We start from the raw sequence: 23,215 nt of genomic DNA on the forward strand, positions 1-23,215 counted from the left end.
AAAAGTAAAATAAAAAGTAAAATAAAAAGTAAAATAAAAAGTAAAATCTGCCTTTGGATTGAAGGGTAGGTTGCGTGTCCCTCTCTCTCTGTGCAGTAGCATTCTTTCCCTCTCAAAGCCAGGTATTTTCTCCCACCATTTGCTGTTAGCTGTTGCCTTTAACCAGCAACAGACAGACTGTGTACTCAAACTCCCTGTGCGTTCTGCAAAGAAGTGAAAGAGTATAGAGAAATGAGATTGAAGAACAAAGTCTTGGCAAGCAAATGGAACATCTCCTGTGAACTACTGCTCTTGAAGGGGTTTCCCATCTTTGTTTCCCTCTGCCCATAAAACCAACATTTTTGTTTGTTTGTGTCTGTGTGCGTGCAGGGTTTTAAAAGGCAGTTAGTGTTTTAATTAGCATAGCCATATGTCAATAGTTCATAATTGCTTACTTGTGATTTGCTATTTATTACAAATAAGTAAATTCTATTCTCGTTAAGTACAGGAACCTGATCAATGTTTTCAGGCAGGTAATTTGGGGATTTTGCAAACATTGAATGAATCAATAACCTTTATGGCAACCCACGAGTAATTGGGCTGGAGAATCAGAGGTGGGGGGGGGGTGGTGTGGAGCGTTAAAAACAGGCAAACAATCCCACTTGTAATTGTATAAAAGACACAGGTAAACTCTGCCTTGAGTTACATGAAGCTCCTTATGAACAGGCCAATAAAAGCTTTGAGAGGGAAAGAATGGAGCCATGTCAGTGTGGTGGATGTTTCAGTGTGCATCATAAGGCACCAGAAATGCTTGTTTAGTGATTATAGGATTAACATTTCACAAGGCAAGCTGTTGAAATCAAATTCAATAAATCTGATTATCTGTGGTCTGGCGCAGAGATAAACCACAATGAAAGGACTGGATTGTTAAACTAAATCCCCCACACAACTAGTTCACTAATTCCATTGAGGGAAGGGAAGCAGTCACCTACATTTAGTCTGCGCCGTTTCAATCTAACTACAGGACCGCCTTAATATCCTATAAAATTGCAGAGCAAGCATTCAGCAACACACACACAGACACACACACAAAGCACGGATAAAGGAAGATTAACACTAAATGTAACATTAGCAGCATCATTAAAGAAGTTGTGTCTGGGATGTTGCATGAGCCTCAGTTTAATCTGTTGTCAGCTGCTTAAATCACTTTCCATACTGTGGAATTATTTACAATCAAGTGAAATTTGGCATGTTGCTCCAGATCAAGATTTTCTCATTGTGAATTTTGTGGGACCAGTCGGTCTTCAGATACGCTCTCAACTTTTCCCTTTTTTAAGCACCAGAGGGCAGCAGTACTCTTCAGGCAAAATATTTAACATCTTGGAGGAGGTTACAAAGCCGAAGCCCCACGATTGCACCACAATCAAAATCTGCTGAGGCAGCAGTACCATGTTTCTCCAAATTGGTTCACACATTACATCAATTTGAGAAAACACACTTTATAAAGCACTTCAAAGCAATCCTGACATTTCCTGAAGTACATGATGGAGTGCTAATGAATAACTAATGTTGACTCTGGAGTTCCATATTTAATTTCGGCAGCGGAGCTGAGTGAGAGCGGTCGAATTGCGCTCTGGGAAGGTGAATGAACTGATATATTTGGGCAGTGGCTAAACCAGAGACCAGAGGGGAAGGCCAACTGTAGCAAAATTCGGCAGGAGCTGGGGAATGTGGATTGGGAGCAGCCGTTTGAGGGTAAATCCACATTTGATATGTGGGAGGCTTTTAAAGAAAGGTTGATTAGAGTGCAGGACAGACAAGTCCCTGTGAAAATGAGGGATAGAAAGGGCAAGATTAGGGAACCATGATGACAGGTGAAATTGTGAGACTAGCAAAGAGGAAAAAGGAAGCATACATAAGGAATTAATAAATTAATTAATTAAATAAAGGAATTAAGGGATACGGTGAGAACGCGGGTAAGTGGATCTGAGTCCACAAAAAGATCAGCCATGATCTTATTGAATGGCAGAGCAGGCTCGAAGGGCCAGACGGCCTACTCCTGCTCCTAGTTCTTATGTTCTTATAAGGTCTAGGCGACTGAAAACAGATGAAGCTTTGCAAGAATATCGGGAAAGCAGGACCAATCTGAAACGAGGAATTAAGGGGGCTAAAAAAGGTCATGAAATATCTTTAGCAAAGAGGGTTAAGGAAAATCCCAAAGCCTTTTATTCGTACATAAGGAGCAAGAGGGTAACTAGAGAAAGGGTCGGCCCACTCAAGGACAAAGGAGGGAAGTTATGCAAGGAGTCAGAGAAAATGAGTGAGATTCTTAATGAGTACCTTGCGTTGGTATTGACCGAGGAGAGGGACATGACGGACGTTGAGGTTAGGGATAGATCTTTGATTACACTAGGTCAAGTCGGCATAAGGAGGGGGGAAGCATTGGGTATTCTAAAAGGCATTCGGGTGGATAAGTTCCCAGGTCCGGATGGGATCTATCACAGGTTAATGAGGGAAGCAAGACAGGAAATAGCTGGGGCCTTAACAGATATTTTTGCAGCATCCTTGAGCACAGGTGAGGTCCCGGAGGACTGGAGAATTGCTAATGTTGTCCCCTTGTTTAAGAAGGGTAGCAAGGATAATCCAGGTAATTATAGACCAGTGAGCCTCACGTCAGTGGTGGGGAAGCTGCTGGAGAAGATACTGAGGGATAGGATCTATTTACATTTGGAAGAAAATGGGCTTATTAGTGATAGGCAGCATGGTTTTGTGCAGGGAAGGTCATGTCTTACCAACTTGATAGAATTCTTTGAGGAAGTGACAAAGTTGATAGATGAGGGAAGGGCTGTACATGTCATATACATGGACTTCAGTAAGGCATTTGATAAGGTTCCCCATGGTAGGCTGATGGGGAAAGTGAAGTTGCATGGGGTCCAGGGTGTACTAGCTAGATGGATAGAGAACTGGCTGGGCAACAGGAGACAGAGAGTTGTAGAGGAATTGAGCTTCTCAAAATGGGGAACTGTGACCAGTGGTGTTCCACAGGGATCTGTGTTGGGACCACTGTTGTTTGTGATATACATAAATGATCTGGAGAAAGGTATAGATGGTCTGATTAGCAAGTTTGCAGATGACACTAAGATTGGTGGAGCAGCAGATAGTGAAGGGGACTGTCGGAGAATGCAGCAGAATATAGATAGATTGGAAAGTTGGGCGGAGAAATGGCAGATGGAGTTCAATCCAGGCAAATGCGAGGTGATGCATTTTGGAAGATCCAATTCAAGAGCGAACCATGTGGTAAATGGAAAAGCCCTGGGGAAAATTGATGCACACAGAGATCCGGGTGTTCAGGTCCATTGTACCCTGAAGGTGGCAATGCAGGTGGATAGAGTGGTCAAGAAGGCATATGGCATGCTTTCATTCATCGGATGGGGTATTGAGTACAAGAGTTGGCAGGTCATGTTACAGTTGTATAGGACTTTGGTTCGACCACATTTGGAATACTGCGTACAGTTCTGGTCGCCACATTACCGAAAGGATGTGGATGCTTTGGAGAGGGTGCAGAGGAGGTTCACCAGGATGTTGCCTGGTATGGAGGGCGCTAGTTATAAAGAGAGGTTGTGTAGATTAGGATTATTTACATTTGAAAGACAGAGGTTGAGGGGGGACCTGACTGAGATCTACAAAATCATGAGAGGTATAGACAGGGTGGATAGCAAGAAGCTTTTTCCCCCCCAGAGTGGAAGACTCAATCACTAGGGGTCATGATTTCAAGGTGAGAGGGGAAAAGTTTAAGGGAGATATGCGTGGAAAGTTCTTTATGCAGAGGGCGGTGGGTGCCTGGAACGCGTTGCCAGCAGAGGTGGTAGAGGCGGGCACGATAGCCTCATTTAAGATGTATCTAGACAGATACATGAATGGGCAGGGAGCAGAGGGATACAGATCCTTGGAAAATAGGTGATAGGTTTAGATAGAGGATCTGGATCGGCACAGGCTTGGAGGGCCGAAGGGCCTGTTCCTATGCTGTAATTTTCTTTGTTCTTTAGATGGTTAGAGATGCCTGTCACATGTCAGACGCTGGAATCAGACTCTAGATGTAACATGGAAAGCCACACGTGGAACTGAATTCATGAAAATATCAATGGGCACACCACATTTTAAAACAATTTAAAAGGCTAGTTGGGAGTTTGGAATCAGTTCACCAATGGTCTGATGTTCCTCTTACCTGATCAGTTACAATCTCATGCAGATCAGGAATGCTCAGGTCAGCCTTTACAAATGGAATTTTGTCCACTTCCTCAGGGAATGGCCGATGTTTGACATTGTACTTGATCCCCACGTCATCCTTAGGTGGTGGATGAGGCTCAGGAACGAACGCCTATAGATGACATTGCAGTTACATTACAATCAGTTTTTGTGCACATTTTCCTCCTACCTTGCTGCTGGAGCGCAGTTCCAATTATGATTGCCAGAAAGCAGTCTAATCACAGACCATTCCATGATGCACCTTCCACATGTAGGCTTTCCAGTAGGAATGACTGGATAATGAGCAGAAGCAGAAAGTCAGGCTGATTGTACCTTCTCCACTGGGGAAGATCAGATCACTTTAGGCCTTATGGTCCAAGAACTGCTCATCCACAAAGACCAAGAAATGAAGGCAATCTACGTAACTCACTTACACACTACTCACATCACCAAGAAAACAGGAACCAACATTTCAAACTGTTATAAAGTTATGCTTTACAAGATGGCTATGTTTTAAAATGTCTGCTTGAAGGCAAAATTGAGAATTCCCACAGCACCTCAGCTGTAATGTTTCTCACAGCCCTTGCATGGTATTTTGTATAGTACGTTAGTTTTATTGGTTGTGGGTCCTTTCCGTTTGTCAGTAGCTGTCGCAGGGTGGTTGTTGGTTTGTGGGCAACTCTGATACCTAGGGGTCTGAGTAGTCTTGTGATCATCTCTGATATGTCCTTGATGTACAGTAGGATGACCGGTGTAACAGCTGTTACCTCTGTGACAGACCACAAGATGACACAACATGGCCAGACAGACAGACTAGTCACCCTACTGTACATCAGAGACATATCTGAGATGACCACAAGACTACTCAGATGCCTAGGTATCACAGCATAGCCCATAAACCACAACCACCCTGTGACAGCTACTGACGAACGGAAAGAACCCCATTCCCACAATGAAACCAACATAATATAGAAAATACCATGCAAGGACTGTGAGAATCATTACACAGGCCAAACTGGAAGAAAACTGACAGTAAGGATACACAAACACCAACTAGCCACCAAGAGACACGGCCAATTCTCAGTGGTCTCAACACACACGGACAAAAAAGGACACGAATTTGACTGGGACAACACATCCATAATAGCACAAGCCAAACAGACATTCCAGGGAATTCCTGGAGGCCTGGCATTCCAAATGGAACTCCATCAACGAACACACTGAATTGGACCCGATATACAAACCACATGATCAACAGAACTGGAAGTAATATCAACCACCCCAGCAAACCGAGGCATACGAATAACAAGCGGGACAGAACACCAACGCTTCAAAGGAGGCACACTGATGATGCAGGGTGACGAAACGTCTGCAATCAAACACACTGGCTCAGTGAGCATGTTTGCAACAGGAATTCAAGGATTTTGAACCAGAAAAAAAATGAAGGAATGAAGATATATTTCCATGTCAGGATGGTGAGTGGCTTGGAGGGGAACTTGCAGAGGATGGTTTCCATGTACCTGCTGCCCTGGTCCTTCTAGGTGGAAGTGGTTATGGGTTTGGAAAGGTTCTTTGGTGAATTTTTGGTGTATCCTGTAGACCGTACACACTGCTGCTACTGAGCATCAGCAGAGGAAGGAGTGGATGTTTGTGGATGTGGTGCCAATCAAATGTGCTGCTTTGTCCTGGATAGTGTCAAGCTTCTTGAGTGTTGTTGGAGCTGCACTCATCCAGGCAAGTGGGGAGTATCCCATCACACTCCTGACTTGTGCCTTGTAGATGGTGGACAAGCTTTGGGGAGTCAGGAGGTGAGTTACTCACTGCAGTATTCCTAGCTTCTGACCTGCTCTTGTAGCCAGTGTTTATGTGGCGTATGCAGTTGAGTTTCTGGTCAATGGCAATCCCAAGGATGTTAATAGTGGGGGATTCAGTGATGGTAACATTGAATATCAAGAAGCGGTGGTTAGATTCTCTTTTTTTTTGGATGGTCATTGCCTGTCATTGCAAAATACTTGCAAATATTACTTGCCACTTGTTAGCCCAAGTCTGGATATTTCCAGATCTTGTCACATTTAAACATGGACTGCTTTAGTATCTGAGGAGCTGCTGAACATTGTGCAATCATCAGTGAACTTCCCCACTTCTGACCTTATGGAGGGAAGGTCACTGATGAAGCAGCTGAAGACGGTTGGGTTGAGGACCTTACCTTAGGAATTCCTGCAGAGATGTCCTGGAGCTGAGATGACTCACTTCCAACAACCACAACCATCTTCCTATGTGCCAGGTATGACTCCAACCACTAGTGAGTTTGCCCCCAATACCCATTGACCCCAGTTTTGCTAGGGCTCCTTGATGCCACACCTGGTCAAATAGTCTTGATATCAAGGCTGTCGCTCTCACCTCACCTCTGGAATTCAGCTCTTTTCTCCATGTTTGAACCAAGGCTGTAATGAGGTCAGGAGCTGAGTGGCCCTGGCAGAACCCAAACTGGGCAGGTAATTGCTGGGCAGGTGGTGCTTGATAGAACTGTTGGTGACACCTTACATCGTTTTACTGATGGAGCGGTAATTGTCTGAGTGGGATTTGTCCTGCTTTTTATGTACAGGACATACCTGGGAAATTTTCCACATTGTTGGGTAGATGTCAGTGGTTGTAACTGTACTGGAAGAGCTTGGCTACGGAAGCGGCAAATTCTGGAGCATAAGTCTACAGTGGTATTGGTGGTATGTTGTCAGTACCCATAGCCTTTGCAGTGTATAGTGCCTCCAACTGATTCTTGATATCATGTGGAATGAACCGAATTGGTTGCCGCTTTTGGCACTGGACACCACTGTGCAACTTCCATCTGCACTACTGTGTGTACAAGAGCTCCACCCTGTATATGTTAATACCAAAACGTTGCTGTAATTCCTTTTGACTAGCTGTAATTCCAAAATGAATAGAAGTTTATAGAATTACACTAGTTGTTGACTTAATTGCTTTTACCTAAAAAAAATCAAATTAACTTTTCAGTAACAGTATCTATTAATCTAGTAATCTATTAGTTGGACTGATCACTGGAGTAAGATACTAAGGCACCAGGTAATACAGTATTATTGCACTGAATTCAAACCTTTTGGCTTGCTCGAGACCCCCTTGGCTGGTGATACAGTTGCATGGTCCACGCATGTCTCCCAGACATTCCCCGGATCAGGACAGTAACTGAGGGGCAAGGATCTGCAGAGAAAGCAACCAAACAACATTCCCCAAAAGACGTTATGCAGCAATTTGCTTGTGTAAAACCTTCTTTCTCAGTAACATATTTTTCCTTTCTCCAGTTGGCTCTCCCCACCTCACATGCTGTTTCCCATTGCTAGTATTCTGAAATATTGGTACTGTTCCACAATGTTGTGGGCCATATTATAAATACAACATGGGGGGAAAAGCATTTTCTAAAAAGGCATCTCGTTCTCTCTCCTCACAGGTCCCATAAGATGTAGGAGCAAAAAATTCAGCCTATTGAGCCTGCTCTGCCATTCCTTGAGATCATGACTGATCTGATAATCCTCAGCTCCGTTTTCCTCCCTTTGTCCCCTGAGCTTTGATTCTATTACTGGTAAAGATCTCTCTCACTGTCTCAGTTGGAGTGACAGCGTACTTCTAAAATCTATAGCTACTCTTTCACCTTGTTTGTATGACAGAAATTACACTCACAAACCAACGTCCTATCACCTTTATAGAGCTGTGGACTGAGTTATTGAGTTTTATAATGCTATAATTCCTCCTGACCTGACATTTTAAGTTATTTGCTTTTTGGGTCAGTCTGACAATAAAGCAGTGACAGGAGCAGCTGACAACATCAGAAAACTTCCAAACATCCTGCCAATGCTTTCAACAAGCATTAATTCAAAGAAGCCTGAGAGTCAATTATACCCAACACATTGCCCTAATAGGAAACATGGCCAGCATAAATAACCAAAACAATTCCTGGCATACAGCCGAAGGTTAAAAACTGTTTTTTTTTTTTAAATGATTCCCAACAATTAATCTGTATTTAGCCTAAAGCTGTCCAGAGGTTTCTGTAACAAAAACATCTGAAAATGAACAAGCTGCTTTGATAAAAGACTTGTGAAACAAGGCAAAGACACAATACAGATTTCAGAAATCAGAATTTCAGGATCAAATTGCAGATGAAAACAAATGAACTCAGCTCAGTGAAGGCAGGTGGCACAGGTTGCTATCGCTAAGACTTGCTGACGACGGAATGCAACATATGCAGGGAATAAATCCAGCACTTAGAAGGGATCACGCAATAAGGACAGGGATGGCGAGGAGGAATAGAGTTGATAAGCCCAGTGGCAACAGAAGGAACCACAGAATTGTACAGTCCATTGGAACGGCACTGTCTCTCAGAGAAAGAGTAATTCCTTAGTTCCATTTTCTTACTCTTTCCTAATGTTCTGAAATATTTATCATCTATGCTTAGTATCTTCCCTTATGAATAGATCTAGAAAATAATCACTTGGAATGTTCGCTGCTTTTGGTTCAATTCTGTTGCCTCCTTAATGGATCTCATTTGTGTTAATCCTCTTGCTATTAAGCTCAAAGAACTGCTTACTGCCGCATTTGGTAGCAACAACAGTGCTTATTGCTATCCTAGTAGATCTTTTTACATTTTTCCAGGTTCCAGATCTTTTCACCAACACTCCTGCCACCTCACCCCAAGTGGTTTCAGTAAGATAAGATTTTCTTGTTAATCTATTTAGGGCTACATTTATTTAGTATGCACTTAACAATCCTCATTTTCACACTGTGACCAGTGTATGTCTTTGTTTCCATCACAGATTTTGTTTTTGAGCACCAGCCCTCATCATTTTCTTGAAATTGCCCTCTCTGAAATTATAAAGTTGGATATTGGCTTATTGCATTGGTTTATTACAAATTCTGTCAGAGTTAATCATGCCTGAGCCTGGCACCCAGGGGTGTCACTACCTTTGTTCCCATTGTGCTGTCCCAGTTGAGTTGAGTTTATAAAGTTGAGTTAGAAGTTGGATCTTGTGCTATCTCCAAAGCAATGGGCCTGTAGATGGCCATGAACTAATTCAGACCTTGCAGAGGTTATACAACATTAGTTTAAATAGTTTTAATGAAAGATCTGTAAGCTTCGAACAATGCCAGGTAACAAAGAGCAGCAGGTACTGTTTTTGAGTGATTGAACAGCCTGCTCCTTGGCCAATCATAAATACAAAGCAAAATGAAAAATGGCAGACCCGCGGATGCTGTAAATTAGAAAGAAATTCAGAAGTTGCTAGAAAATCTCAGCAGGTCTGGCAGCATCTGTGAAGAGAAATCAGAGTTAACATTTCAGTCCGGTGACCCTTCCTCAGAACGTTCTGAGGAAGGGTCATTGGACACAAAACATTAACTGATTTCTTTTCCTAAATACAAGCACTGGGTCAGAAAGAGATGGTGAACTCACTCTGATCGTTGCCCAGTGGCTGCTCCAACATTGCTAAGATGATGCTGTTGTCCAAGACGAAGTACCGGAAATGGTTCTTGCTGGTTGAGGTCAGCCTGGAGTATTTGATTAGTGTCTCTTCGTTGAGAAGACTGCATGGTGAGGCAGGGCCACTTGGAGAGGGGAATGCTCCGAGCAACTGCATTATACTTAAAACAAAAAATCCATAATATCCATTATATCTTTATGTACAGACCCATTTAAAAAGCAGCATACAAGTTAATATAGATCTACATTAATAAAAAAAACTTAACCTTAAGCAGCCAGCATATTCAGCAAAATTCAGGTCTCTTTGGTCTGACTGATCTCATCTATTTTTAGCTCTTCTAGTAAGACATAGAAATAACAACAATCAGAAAGAACTTGCATTTATATTTGCACCTAGCATGTCTTTAGGATGTCACAAAGAACTTCACAACCAAAATACTTCTGAAGTGCAGTCACTGATGTAATCACAGAATTCTCTCAGTGTAAGAGGTGGCCATTCAGCCCATGACATCTGTGCCAGCTCTCTCAAAGAACATCTCACTTAGTGCTATTCTCCTGTTTCGTCCCCTTGACCCCAAGCACTCTTCCTGTTCAGACAGCAGTCTAATTCCCTTCAAATGACATGGAATACAGTAATAATTGAAAACTCAGCACTCAATGTCTATCAATTAAAATGAGATTTCTTTTTCAGCACAATTCATTTACAATGTGGTTGTCAGCGGCAAGACCAGCATTTGTTGCCAATTGCATAGTTCCTCGATGGGTGGCTTACTAGAATATTTCATATTTTCATAGTTTTATTTTCTAGAGGGTTGATCAGGATCAACTATTCTAGTTTGGGACTGAGACTGGGTAAGAGTGATGGCATACCATCTCTAAAGAACATCAGAGAATCAGCTGGGTTAATTCAAGGCAACATTGCCCAAGTTACTTCTATGTCTTACCATGTGAGCGTAGCCTCAGCAGCATCTTTTACTCTCATCGAAGCAGGGTTTGGCTCCTTATCTCCCTTGTGCCGCACCTCCTGATCGCTGGTTTTAGACTTGCTCCCCGAGATCCCCAGTTCAACAATCTCCAGCACCTCTATCAGACAATCCTGAGAAAGCAGGAAGATTGTCAGACTGAAAAAGACACAGTCTTCCTAAATTAAGGTCAGCCTCTTGCACTTCTTACTCGATCTCTTAAATGGGCAAGATTAAACTTTTCAGTAAAGGATGTTGATACAAGGCACATTATTTTGATTATTCCCTTCAGCTTATGTCAACTAATACACAGTAGCAGGAAGCTTCATTTGTGATTTTCCAGCAAACTTACAAAGAGTTTAAGTCTGAATAACAAATCCCCAATTCAAGATGATGGTTGGCTAGAAGAAGCAGAGCTGAGCTGAGAAAGGGGAGAATGAAGGGCTGGAAAGACTCAACGCATCAAACTGCTATTAGACCCCACAGTCAGATATGCATAACCAAACATACCTTTTCATTTAGCATATCCGGATGTTCTGTGAGCCAGACACAGAGACACTGGAAGGCTGCGACAATCATGGAGTGTAGATCTCGGGAATGAAATGGAGCAGGTCTGCTACACTGGTGCACGATGTAACTGCACACAGAACTAACTGCACGCTTTCGATCTGTTGAATCCACGCTCACCTTTACCTGTTTTAAAGAACAAGTAATTTGCATCCATTTTGGAGATCATGAAAAGTAATGCAAAAAAGAAAAGGGGACTGAAGTTGGTGAAGCTGTAAAAGAAAATGTAAATAAAAATGTTTCTGAAGGTTTTTTTTAAATCCAGGAAAAGCAATTACAATGAGCCTAATTCTTGTAGGATTTGGCTCTACAGAGTACTAACTGCAGCTGGTAACTGGCATGGCCAGCTGATAGGATCTCCCTCAACTGCACAGTCAGCAACTGTTGAATAAACTATTACAAAGGGGGGGGCTGATGACCCAAGGAAGGAAAGGCCTGTGCCCCAAACCCTAACTGTGGCACCCCCTATATAAACCGCCAACCCACAGTCCTAATGTCTTTCAGCAACTGTCATTAAAGCACGTCAAATGGCCCGATGTTTGAATTTACAGTGCACCTCCTTGTGGTGGGAAGCCTGTCTGAAGCCATTTTTACTGTCAGTAAAGTTCTCAGAGTGGGACATGATGAGGATTGATCCAGAAAGGAACACACACCACCTTTCATCATGGTCCCACCTTGTGGGGCAGCAAACTCCTCCCCAATGAGCTTTCTGATAACTGCATTGCACTTTAAGTGCTCATACTGCTCACAGAGTCAAAACACAGGAGATGGTTATTCAGCCAATTGTGTCTGAGCCATGTTTTTCAATGAGCTATCTATTCCCCATTTCTTTTCATACCGCTTCATTGGACTGCCCCGGATTTAGTCACCAACTTTTACCTTATTTGGATGAAAATTGTTTTGCCCAACCTCTTAACTTGGTCATTTTTATGCCCATCTCTCATCTGAGCCTACAGTTTAGCCATAGCAACCAATTTCCCATTTTCAGCTCTTTTCCATAACAATGAAAATTAAACACAACTAAAACTTGACAATCGAGGCAAGTCAATCACACAATCTGCTTTCAAGATATTGCAGTGACAGGTTACTAATTAAACCACAGGACTCAGTTCAACTTACTATCACAACGACGTCTGGGAAATGGTTATGCTGAGTTTCAAAAGCTTGACTCCTCGTACAACTGAGGAGATCCTTAGAAAAAATCCCACCAATATAAGGTCAGAAGTAGTGATGACTGAACAGCGCTCAATACATTGACAACTTCACACTGAGAACACCCTCTATTTGGCACTGTCAATGTACTAAATGGGATAGCAACTCTCGACTGGGCACCTGTGAGCCATCAGCAGCCAACTTGTATTTGAAACCAATGTGTACCTTCATGCCCAAGGCTATCTTCACTCCACCATTACCATCAAGCCCCACAAAGGGTTCAATGAAGGTGCAGAAGAATATACCAGGAGCAGCACCAGGCATACCTAAAAATGAGCTGTCAGCCTGGTGAAGCTACAACACAAGACTACCTATGTGTCAAACAGCGGAAGGAGCATGCAGTAGACCAGGACTAAGTGACCCCACAACCAATGGAGCAGATCTAATCTCTGTAGTCCTGACACATCCAGTCATGGAATGTGCTGGACAATTAAACAGCTAACACTAGGTGGAGGCTCCAGAAATATCTCCATCTTCAATGACCAGAGAATTATAGAATCCCTACAGTGCAGAAGCAGGCCATTCCGCCCATCAAGTTCACATCGATCCTCCAAAGAGCATCCCAACCAGACTCTCCCCTACCCCATCCCTGTAAGCCTGCATTTCCCATGGGCAATCTACCTAACCTGCACATCTTTGGACTGTGGGAGGAAATCCATGCAGACACGGGGAGAATGTGCAAACTCGACACAGACAGTCACCAGAGGCGGGAACTGAACCCAGGTCTCTGGTGCAGTGAAGCAGCAGTGCTAACCACTGAGCCACCTTGCCACCCATGTTGGGGAACCCAAGCACATAAAAGCCAAACCATGCTTCAATGAAAATAAAGGATGCTGCTGAAGTTACAGTCACCTGGGGAGATATAGAACAATATTGTTTTGAATTAACCCAGCTGATTCCAGTTGCTGAGTTGAGTGCAGCTCCCCTTTCAATTCCATTTTGATTTAGTCCCCTCTCCCACTTCATCACATAGGAAAATTAAGGAGTATTCTGTCCATTTGCTCATTCTAATTGCTTTTCCTAGATTTCAAAAACAGCTCAACACTTGTGAAACTTAAAGTCACCAAGACATGCCAGCCCACTTGACTGGCACCCCAGTTTTTTTTGATGCACACAAAAAGTAACTTAAGTTTTGCCTTCTGGACTATAAAGGAATTCATTCATCACACCCCTACTTTATGTCTTGAATTTTTCCTCAGATTTCCTTCTGGGTTTGAGTCAAATTGAAACATGCACCTTATATCCTTTGTGTATAACAGATTAACGGATTTAAAAACTGCTCAATGGCTTCAAATTCCCAGAGACACAATATACCATTTGCGCAACCCAGTACAAATTATCTGAAGGAATTTATCACATGCAGAATGCAGATACATAATTATTGTGCATTACTGAGAGGTGCTATTCTGGGTCACTTCACAGTTTCAATGTGCAGGAAAACTTTCAAAGAAAATGTTCTGGAAACCATAAGAATCTGGACATTTTATGAACTGGGCAGAACATACTTGAATGTTTTGAGCGTACAACCTACATACCTGGTATTTCACTGGCATGGAAATTCATTTACCATGTTACTCATTTGTATGATAGGCAGAACATGGTTTTGGCTTGAAGGAAATATCGTATTACAGGAGAATTCTACTTTGCTGTCACTGCATAGTAGCAGCTTACTGTAGCTAGCTTCACCTATTGCTCGAATTCTGAGAAGGATCAACAGAAAACCATCTTGAATTTTTTTTGCGCAACTGAGACCCACTCATTCTTTGGCTCTCAAAGAGTTTCGTCATAACTAGCAATTCTCTATGATTAGAAGACACTTAAAAGTTTCTCTGTTTTTACCTAACAACTCTCTGATCCTTTCCATTTATAACAATAGCTTGCTTAATGTATTTGAGTGGGCAGCTGTGTCCACACTTAGTTGGTTTGTGATGTAGTATAATTTCAAGGGTAATCATTCACACTTGATACATTAAATATAAAATGGAAAAAAGTTTAACTAACACTGTACCTTGGCTAACCCGGAGAGCAATTCAAGTGCTGCCAATGAGATGCTCATGTCCTGCCTCCATTGGGAGTTCAGTCGCTGCGTTACCAAATGGATACTACGAATCAGTAGTCCCGATGCTGTATCTGTATGAAGAGCTATGATATAACCCCAATACAACACACCAGGGAGAGGGAAAACAACTACGCATTAGTAACTACAAGCAAAGCAATCAAAACAAGCACAAGCTCACCACCCATGCAGTAAAGAACAGTCAAAAAGGAAAACTGCTCCCGTCCCAGTAGCAATGAGGCTGCGTCGATTTGGTAGTCATTAATGACAGCATCAGAATGAAAGGATTCAAGTCTTCATATCAACAATGTGAGACAAAGTATAACATTTCACAGACCAATTTTGCACCAAATAGTACAGATGGAAAAATGAATGCAACTCGCAGGGCTGTTTCAGATAAACACAATATTTTTGTCACAAAAAAAAGTGCATTTCAATCCAGTGTTCAAGAGCTCAAAGCCCTGAAAATGTATCTGATCGAGGATGGCCAAAATCAGATTAATTATCCCTACTTTTTCATCTAAAACATTACAGGAAATTATTTAATAATGTAGGAATGAACCGTTAACAGTGAAACAAGGGGTGGGGAATTTTGTGGAAATTGAAGGGTACAGATGCAGTATTTCAAATGTTAAGCAGCAATAATATTAATAAGGGAACAGACACCCAGTTCCAGGATACAAGCCTGCCTAATAATTTAATAATAAAGACTTTTCTAATGAGAATGGGAAGAAAGGCTGACCCCTCCCTGATCCAAATCATGGGCTGAACACTCCACTATAGTCATTGTCTGACAGGATCTTAGCTCTTAGAAGTAAAGTGAGAGCTCTGTGCAGGAACTGGAGGAAGTCAATCACCCATCAAACTTGTTCCAGATCTTGCATGATCTGCATTACAATTCTTATCTTTGGGAAATTCAGAATACTCAAACTGTTATTCTCAGCAATGTGACCAGTTGCAATGAAAGTGGTGCAATGACCAGAAAAGGCGTCTTGCAGTTGTTCATAACCACTATCCCACTTCAGATTTCTTACGAAGGAGTTTACACATCTGCCTGTTCCTTTGGGGTATTGGCATAGGTAGCCAATGTTTATGCCTTTCAGAAGGAAATCTCGCTGTGGAGAACATGATAACAGAATCAGGCACTTAATCTATGATGAACAGATGGTTGGGCTGTTACAGGTAGGATGGGATGAAATGCCCGAAAGGATCATAATTATGGAGTCTAATTACAAGCTGCACTCCTCCACTGCAGCAATGCACCAATTCAAAAAATTAGTCTTTGAAGCTAAATTATCGTACTCTTTTCACTGGACAGCTCCAATGAAATGTGCCAAATATTGCAATCAGAATGCTAGGAGACATTTTCTACCCAATAATAACCGCAAATTAGAAGCAAAACAATTGTCCTAAATGACAGGTAAACATATACAGCAGTCAATTACTGTATATTGTTTATATGTAGACTTGCATGAACAAGTAGAAGAACTATCAAGGTACTGTTCAGTAACAACATGGCAGATGAAAAAGACAATTTGAATATACATTTCCGAAAGATATCAATAATAGATCTTTGAAGGTGTTTCATAACAGATTTAAAGATCAAGACAGCAAGTTTTGGAAATAACTCTAGAATTGAAGCGTGACACTAGTTTAAAAACTTTATTTTCAGGGATTTGGTGGGAAGGCTTCTCCACTTGGGTGTGAATTTTAAACTTCCCCTTTTGCTCAATGGTTGGTAAGTTCCTTTCTAAATAAGAATTGTCAAAAATATACCAGAAGTCTCATAGTGAGAAGCAAGGGAGATTTAAAGAACTTGAAATCCAGCAAATCATGCTAGTTTATATTGCCATCAGAATTCTGTCAATGGATCATTGTATCATAAACAGATGGCAACTACAATATAGCTTATCTGGTTGATGCGGGAGATGTAGGTTCTGGCATTGCACCTTGTGCCAAACACACGATTAAGAATAGGCCACTCAGCCTTGTGTAACTGTTGTCACTCAATCATAATTCTTTATACCAAAGTGATTGCTTTGATTGTATAGGTGAAAATGCATATGCTGGGTGCGGGCTAATGAATCTAAGCCAAGGAACCCAATGCAAATCCTGCACTGTGGTGGGAAATGTTTCCAAGCAGCTGATGACACAAACATTTGTGAATAATATTCCACGTTGATGCAAGTATTTCACACTGCACGTGTGTGAAAGATTTGGACAGGAAGGCAATCTCTTTAAACACAGCATGGAAAGGATATGTTCCCAGCAGCAAATTACTCCTGGAATTGTAGTTGGAATTGCCATGGAAAGGTGCAATTTGGGGAATTCTGATCTGATCAAAGTTTGCTTTTGTTAGAAGGGATAGCACTAGATGCAAATTCCCAACTTTTTTCCTCTCATATCTTGGTTCTAAAAAGCAAATCTAAAAGTGCTATGGATGCACAAATATTTGTTACCCTCTCACTTTAGGTGTCATTTTTCACACCAACAAGAGAGTAAAGGGGATTGTGACAGAATGCAATCTTAGCTAGGCCTGATATAAGCACCATCTGGCTAGACCAGGCACAAACTAATAAGCATAGCAACATCTAGAGCCGGCACATGCACATACATGTTTACACACTTTCAACTAGTTCTGGTACAAGTGTATGTACTGATATACGCACACAGCCTTGCTGGGGTGGATACTAATTAGAAACAGGAGTCCAAGCAGATTTTGTCCTAACTAGCCCAAAAAAACACGCCAATTTGTGTCCTCCTTCGCTTCATCACTTTCTAAAACATTCAAAGCGGCATGCTTTCTTTGCATTTGAACAGATTGAGAGGGTCTTGTGGTGCAGTGATAATGTCTCTACGTCTGGGCCAGAAGGTCCAGGTTCAAGTCCCACTTGTCCCAGAGGTGTGTTGCAACAAGTTGATTAAAATCTCATGCCAAGAACTCTCAATGCTGAATTCAGCTAAATACTAAATCATGGAAACAGACAGACATTTATAACAAAATAACACTTATAATTCAGCTTGAATTTCAGTGGTTCATAAAAGTCAATGGAATCTGTATTGAAACACCTTAAGTCACACAGTTATATCTGAACAGCCTTTCAGTTCTGCAGAAAGCCAGCAATAGTCAATTAACAATGGAATGAGCCCCAGAACCAATTAAATTCAATTAAGTCACCATGTATTTAGCACCATACTATTTCATTAAAAAAGTTTTTATAAAGAGAGTCAAGAACAATAATCATTTGGGTCCATTGCTTCCTATGCATTTTGATTTGGCACTGTATCACCATTTGTTCACTGTCATTGGGTCAAAATTCTGGAATTTGCAACCTGAACAGCACTGTAGGTGTCTCTACACTCCAAAGACTGCAGCGATGCAAAACAGCAGCTCATACCATCTGCTCCAGGGCAATGAGGGAAAGGCAACAAATCCTGGTTTAGCTAGCAATATCCAGATCCCACGAACAAAGAGAAAAGGTCACTTACTAATTTAGGGACCCACTTGTGGCACAGTGAAAGTGTCCATACCCCTGGACCAGGAAGCCCAGGTTCAAGTCCCACCTGCTCCAGAGGTACATAATACATCTCTGAACAGGGTAATTAGAAAAATAGGTTAAATTTAAAAAAAACAACTAAAGCATTCAATGTTGGTACAATTCCATTTGTGGTCCAAGATGTTAAAGGAATGAATAAACGTTCCTGTTCTTCCCACCAAATAAAAACGATCTTGATTCTATTTGTTGAGGTAATATTTAAATTAAAGCAATAAATGTTCTCCAACTCCTCTGTCTCACAGAAATGCACTAGGATTGGCAAGTCTGGGACAAGGGACTGTAGGTAATGCCTAGACTCAAAAAAAAATTAGCCACAAAAGGCAAGAACAAATCCAAGTGTAGCTACTGTAGAACAAAATAAAAAGCAAAGTAAAACAGTAAAGGGACAGGATTTATCTAGTGCTAATCAAATACAAAGAAATATTTGAAATGTGTACATACTTTGTACTCATTAAAACAGGAGATTTAATTCGTATGGTGATAAACACAATGACACATGAATTTAATTTGACAAAGAGTTTTCATGACACAAATACCTGGACAACCTATTGGGAAGGGAGACATACAAAACAAAGAACAAAATTAACTCAACATGCAACACTGCAACGCTGTTTATGTATATGTTACAGTTGGCATTTTAAAAATTGTCACAATAAACATTCAACAAGGGATTGGTATTCACAGAATTCTACAGGTCAGTCTCACATAATTGGACACATTTTTTAGTACAGTTGATGCAATACACTTTCTCAGCTAAGAAAGCCAAGGTAGGTTGGGGAATTAGGGGAAAAACCTAGTAAAGGCCCATTTCAAGAACAATCACTATACAGTTTCTAATATTTCTAACCTGGTATGAAGTTGATGGCATTGAGTCAAAAATCTAGGTTGATACTTCAGCTCAGTACTGCTGGAGTTAGGACTAATTTGAAGGGGTGAATGACATCTTGTGTGCACTGGTCAGAATTAATCCCTCAATTAACATTGTGAAAAACATTATGAAGAACATTATTTAGCCATTATTATTGCTGTTTGTGGAAACTTGCTATGTGCAAACTGCTTCCTACATTACAATCGTGAATATATTTCAGAAATTCTTCACTGGTTAAGAAGTTCTTCCAAACATACGGATGTTAAAAAGTGTGCTTTATAAAAATGCAATCATTTTTAATTTTTAAATTGAGAGAAACTTACACTTTGATTTTGTTAAAGCAAAGATGCTGTGGAATAAGACCCAAGTAGGAGAATGTCCAAGACATATGCCACTAACTGCGTAATTTTTGGCCAAATCTGCTCATGGAGACATCTTTGCTGAGCTACAAATTGCATTTTGGTGTGGGTTGAGGTGGTGTCCACAACAAACCAATCTAACTGATTCCAGGTCCTTTTTGAGGCTCCAGTCTATTCTGCTCTGTGTGCATAGCTGGGCAGCAATTCTGCCACTTGGCAGTCTTGGTATCCAATGTCTCATCATGAGTGTGTTCTCTCACCCCCAGGGTTCTGGGGAAACGGTTCTGAGGAAAGGCCACCAGAAACGTTAACTCTGATTTTTTGTTCACAGATGCCGCCAGACCTGCTGAACTTTTCCAGCAACTTCTGTCTTTGTTCCTGATTTACAGCATCTGCAGTTCTTTTGGTTTTTAAGATCTGTCTTTGCCAGATCCCAGCAGGCTGACAGCAGTGTGATGGAAAGGCCGGTTTTAGTCCATACCGAATTTCAACAACCACCAAGTTGAAGTTTTGTTTCCTGGAGATTACTCCATAAAAATCCAATATTCATGAGCAGAATCAGCAAAAAATTACAAGTGTAATTTAACAGTTTTAAAATGAGTATCCTTAGCTTTCAGGTCTGTTAATTTTTAGCAGATGTAGAAAATGAATCATTCCTGTTCTCTTTTAGGAGTCCATACCACATTTAATGTTATTATTTGGGGTCTCATTTAAGGGTCACTAGACCTTTAGGTTAAACAGAATGCTGATGAGCAACAAGCTGATTTAAAAAACAAGTGAAATGATGAACAAACATTAAAGTCCTTTAAGTTAGCAAGCATGTTTTTTGAAAGGAGAAGGGCTTAAGACGATTAAGTCAGCTCTACGCAAATAGCAAAAGGAGGAAAACGGCATACAACTGAATAACAGAGCAAAAGGTAAGACATGTTGCAATGAAATGACACTAAGTGGAGATTTTTAAGCCAATTTAGGCCTTTCATATTATTTTTGCTTTCTCTATAATGGTGGCTTCTAAAGCAATTAAAAATTGGGAAAAATGGTTTTGGCACAAAAATAAAAAGACTTAAATTGTTTAACTAATGGAGTTCAGCCAAGAAGAGAGAAGCTCTTATTACCACCTTCCTTGACGTGTTATCAGTGCCTGCCATATCACATCTGTGAAAGTAGACCAGGGCAAACTTGGATATAATGCATTTGCTTTTCTTGTTGATAATGGAAAATTAATCAGCACAAAGCTGTTTTAAAGATATTCCGATATTTTGTTTCAGAGCTCAATAAATTACACAAGGAACGAAACCACACCTCCCACCCCCAACCCCTGTCCCACGCCCCCCCTCCCCCCACCCATCCCACCCCATCAGAATTCACTAGCTTGGACCTATAACTGGTGACAGAGCTTTTGGATACCTTAGCCCTTTTCAATTTTGGCACCAAAATCCTTTGCCATCATACTTCTTTGTCCTTTAAAAGGATTCTTGAAATCTATCTTCTCGTACTGCCCTTATGGCCAGATTCAAATCTTCGAGATAGTGCATTTTCAAAATCTTTCAGCGTCAATAGAGATGAATCTAACTACTTCTTGGTCTGTCTGAATGATACTAAGTATATTTCAACCTTGGCTGACAGAAAAACTAATTTAGTCTCTCTTTCTCTCATTAGATGCTTCCTATTTATAAATAAGTAAACAACTGATTGGATACTTCTGGCCAATCTTCTTGTAGGAAGAAACATTGAAGAACCTGACATACTTTGTTAGAAAGGAAGGAAATTTTGACAACCAAAGGAATGTTAAGCTTGGAAATGTTACAGAACTTTGTGCAAATTTGATTCTGAAATATATCTATCACCCGGAACAAATATTACAGGACAATGGACACATTTCCTTTCAATCTCTCCCACTTCACATAATCATTCCAAAATTGCAGCCTTTAAAAAAAAAAAACAGGCTGATACATTTCACCCAATGTTTTATAGGTGTTGCTGAAAATTTAAAGCAAAAAATTTTGAAAGTCATGAGCTGCAATTTCTAAAGATGCTCTTCTGAGATTAAACATTTACTGCTGTGCTTTGTTACCAGTGACTCTACATTTATGGAAGTGATTCAGTTTGTAGCATTCTTTAATTGAATATGAGACCACAATTAACGTGCATCAGATCTCAAACTTTCAACAGCTCAAAGGCATCCTGGAAGATTAGTTACTGTTGAATCCACATAAATGCATTCCCAAATTAAGTAAATCCATAGCAGTTTGCCAACAGAACTGCAGAACCCCTCGGGTCCAATCTCTATTCTTCATTGCATTATAGTTTAATGCCTGTGAGACCCATACTCCAATGGTGCACAAGCTGCAATAGCCTCTCTAGCTGGTAAGTGAATCAGATTCATGTAAAAACTTCTGTGCATCATCCCTCTGAACCATAAAGACATGTTAAAGCCGTCTGCATAATAAGGGGCTACATATAAATTGCTTAAGTAGCAGGATTTGAGGCAAGATCACGAGGCTTCAAACTCTATGCAATATATTGCAACTGCCCAAGTTAATTCTTTTCTTGTCATTCTGCTTTGCATGTCTAATTACATGCAAACTTTCTGCCCAAGATCTTATTGCAATTGTGTAGCTTCTGCATGCAGTTCAATGTCATGCTGAATTGTTAAAAATTCCTTATTGCTTAGAGTTAGCTCTACAGCTGGCTCTCTAATACTGAAGCAAAAACAAGTTAAACATTTCAAAATTAAACCATTTTGTACGATGATCAAAAGCAAACACTCAGTCAACAAATTTTTTTCCAAAGTTAAACAATTGACTTCATATGAAGAGGTTGAACAACATGCAAGTTTCAGGAAAACAAGATAAAATCCGTTCTGAGGAAGGGTCACTGGACCCGAAACGTTAACTCTGTTTTTTTCCTTCACAGATGTTGCCAGACCTGCTGAGCTTTTCCAGCAATTTCGGTTTTGTTTCCTGTTTGAAAATAAAATTAGATCTAGGAATCACACCAACTGGGGCAGAGAGTACTAGTGACTCTCCTTGGGGATGCTTGTGGTTGCAGCTATATGGTCTGGTGCAATCCTGACAATCCCTATATCTGATAAATCAATACTTGAATGCATCAATACAGGACTCCAGTTGTGATATAAAGTTTCTTAAAAACCATCCTTCTGCAAAAAGAAAACCTGGAGCTAAACTAGGATGGACTGAATTCGGTAATGATACTGCAGCACTTTGGCTGCTCTTAATCCTCCAAAATCTCTCCTTAAATTCATTTACAGTGCACTTGATAAAATGGTACACGAATGTACTGATACTGTTCCTTTACATTGAATTTAAATCTACTCTAGATAGGGAATCCTTTCAGTTGTGAATTATGTTTCACTTTCAGGACATTCCAAAATAATTCACAGAAAGGTATTCCTCTTGCAATATTGTCTCTGTAACAGTGTAGGAAATGCAGCACCCAATTAGCAGATAGGACACAAGAACTTTCCTCTTGCTGCATTTAATAATGCACTGGCAGCTTTTACATCCCTTGTGGGGACAGGTGGGACCTGAGTTAATCTCTCATCCACAAAATGCAACACTTCCTCAAAAACGCACTGATGTAATTCTCTGATATGGGACTTGATTTCATGTTGTCTTACACACAGCCATTAGCCCTACCAATCTGTTCTGGATAACACCTTTGATTTTACCCAGCATTGAGTAGCTCAATCAAATAAAGACCTCCCCTTTCAAATTTGCCCTCTTAATATGACAGATGACAGATAAGGAGGCAAATCCTACAGAGTACTGAAATTTGCCTGGCCAGAATTCAGCTTTGTGGTCAGTGGGAACAGTTGTTTCCAGGAGTTTCCTCCAGTATTGCTCCTAACAATGAGCATGGCTCAGCCCATCCATCAACCTAGTGCCAATTCAAAGGACAAAGA

The 23,215-nt window shown here is 40.9% G+C and overlaps 1 protein-coding gene across 12 annotated transcripts in view; it reads right to left on the reverse strand.

The window, feature by feature from the left end:
* Positions 1-23,215, reverse strand: part of ralgapb (Ral GTPase activating protein non-catalytic subunit beta) — a 129,436-nt gene that overhangs the window by 26,413 nt on the left and 79,808 nt on the right. For 7 of the 12 annotated variants that reach the window (XM_048608169.1, XM_048608177.1, XM_048608176.1 and 4 more), the window contains 7 exons: positions 18,600-18,608; positions 14,459-14,592; positions 11,182-11,364; positions 10,654-10,805; positions 9,683-9,870; positions 7,337-7,440; positions 4,205-4,357 (listed from right to left, as the gene is read on the reverse strand). In XM_048608169.1, coding sequence (XP_048464126.1) covers positions 4,205-4,357; positions 7,337-7,440; positions 9,683-9,870; positions 10,654-10,805; positions 11,182-11,364; positions 14,459-14,592; positions 18,600-18,608 — 923 coding nt within the window. The remainder of the gene's footprint in view (positions 1-4,204; positions 4,358-7,336; positions 7,441-9,682; positions 9,871-10,653; positions 10,806-11,181; positions 11,365-14,458; positions 14,593-18,599; positions 18,609-23,215) is intronic. The other 5 variants (XM_048608178.1, XM_048608173.1, XM_048608175.1 and 2 more) reach the window with 3 other exon arrangements.

Source organism: Rhincodon typus, chromosome 19 (assembly GCF_021869965.1).
Source record: "Rhincodon typus isolate 14 chromosome 19, sRhiTyp1.1, whole genome shotgun sequence".
Classification (NCBI taxonomy): Eukaryota; Metazoa; Chordata; class Chondrichthyes; order Orectolobiformes; family Rhincodontidae; genus Rhincodon; species Rhincodon typus.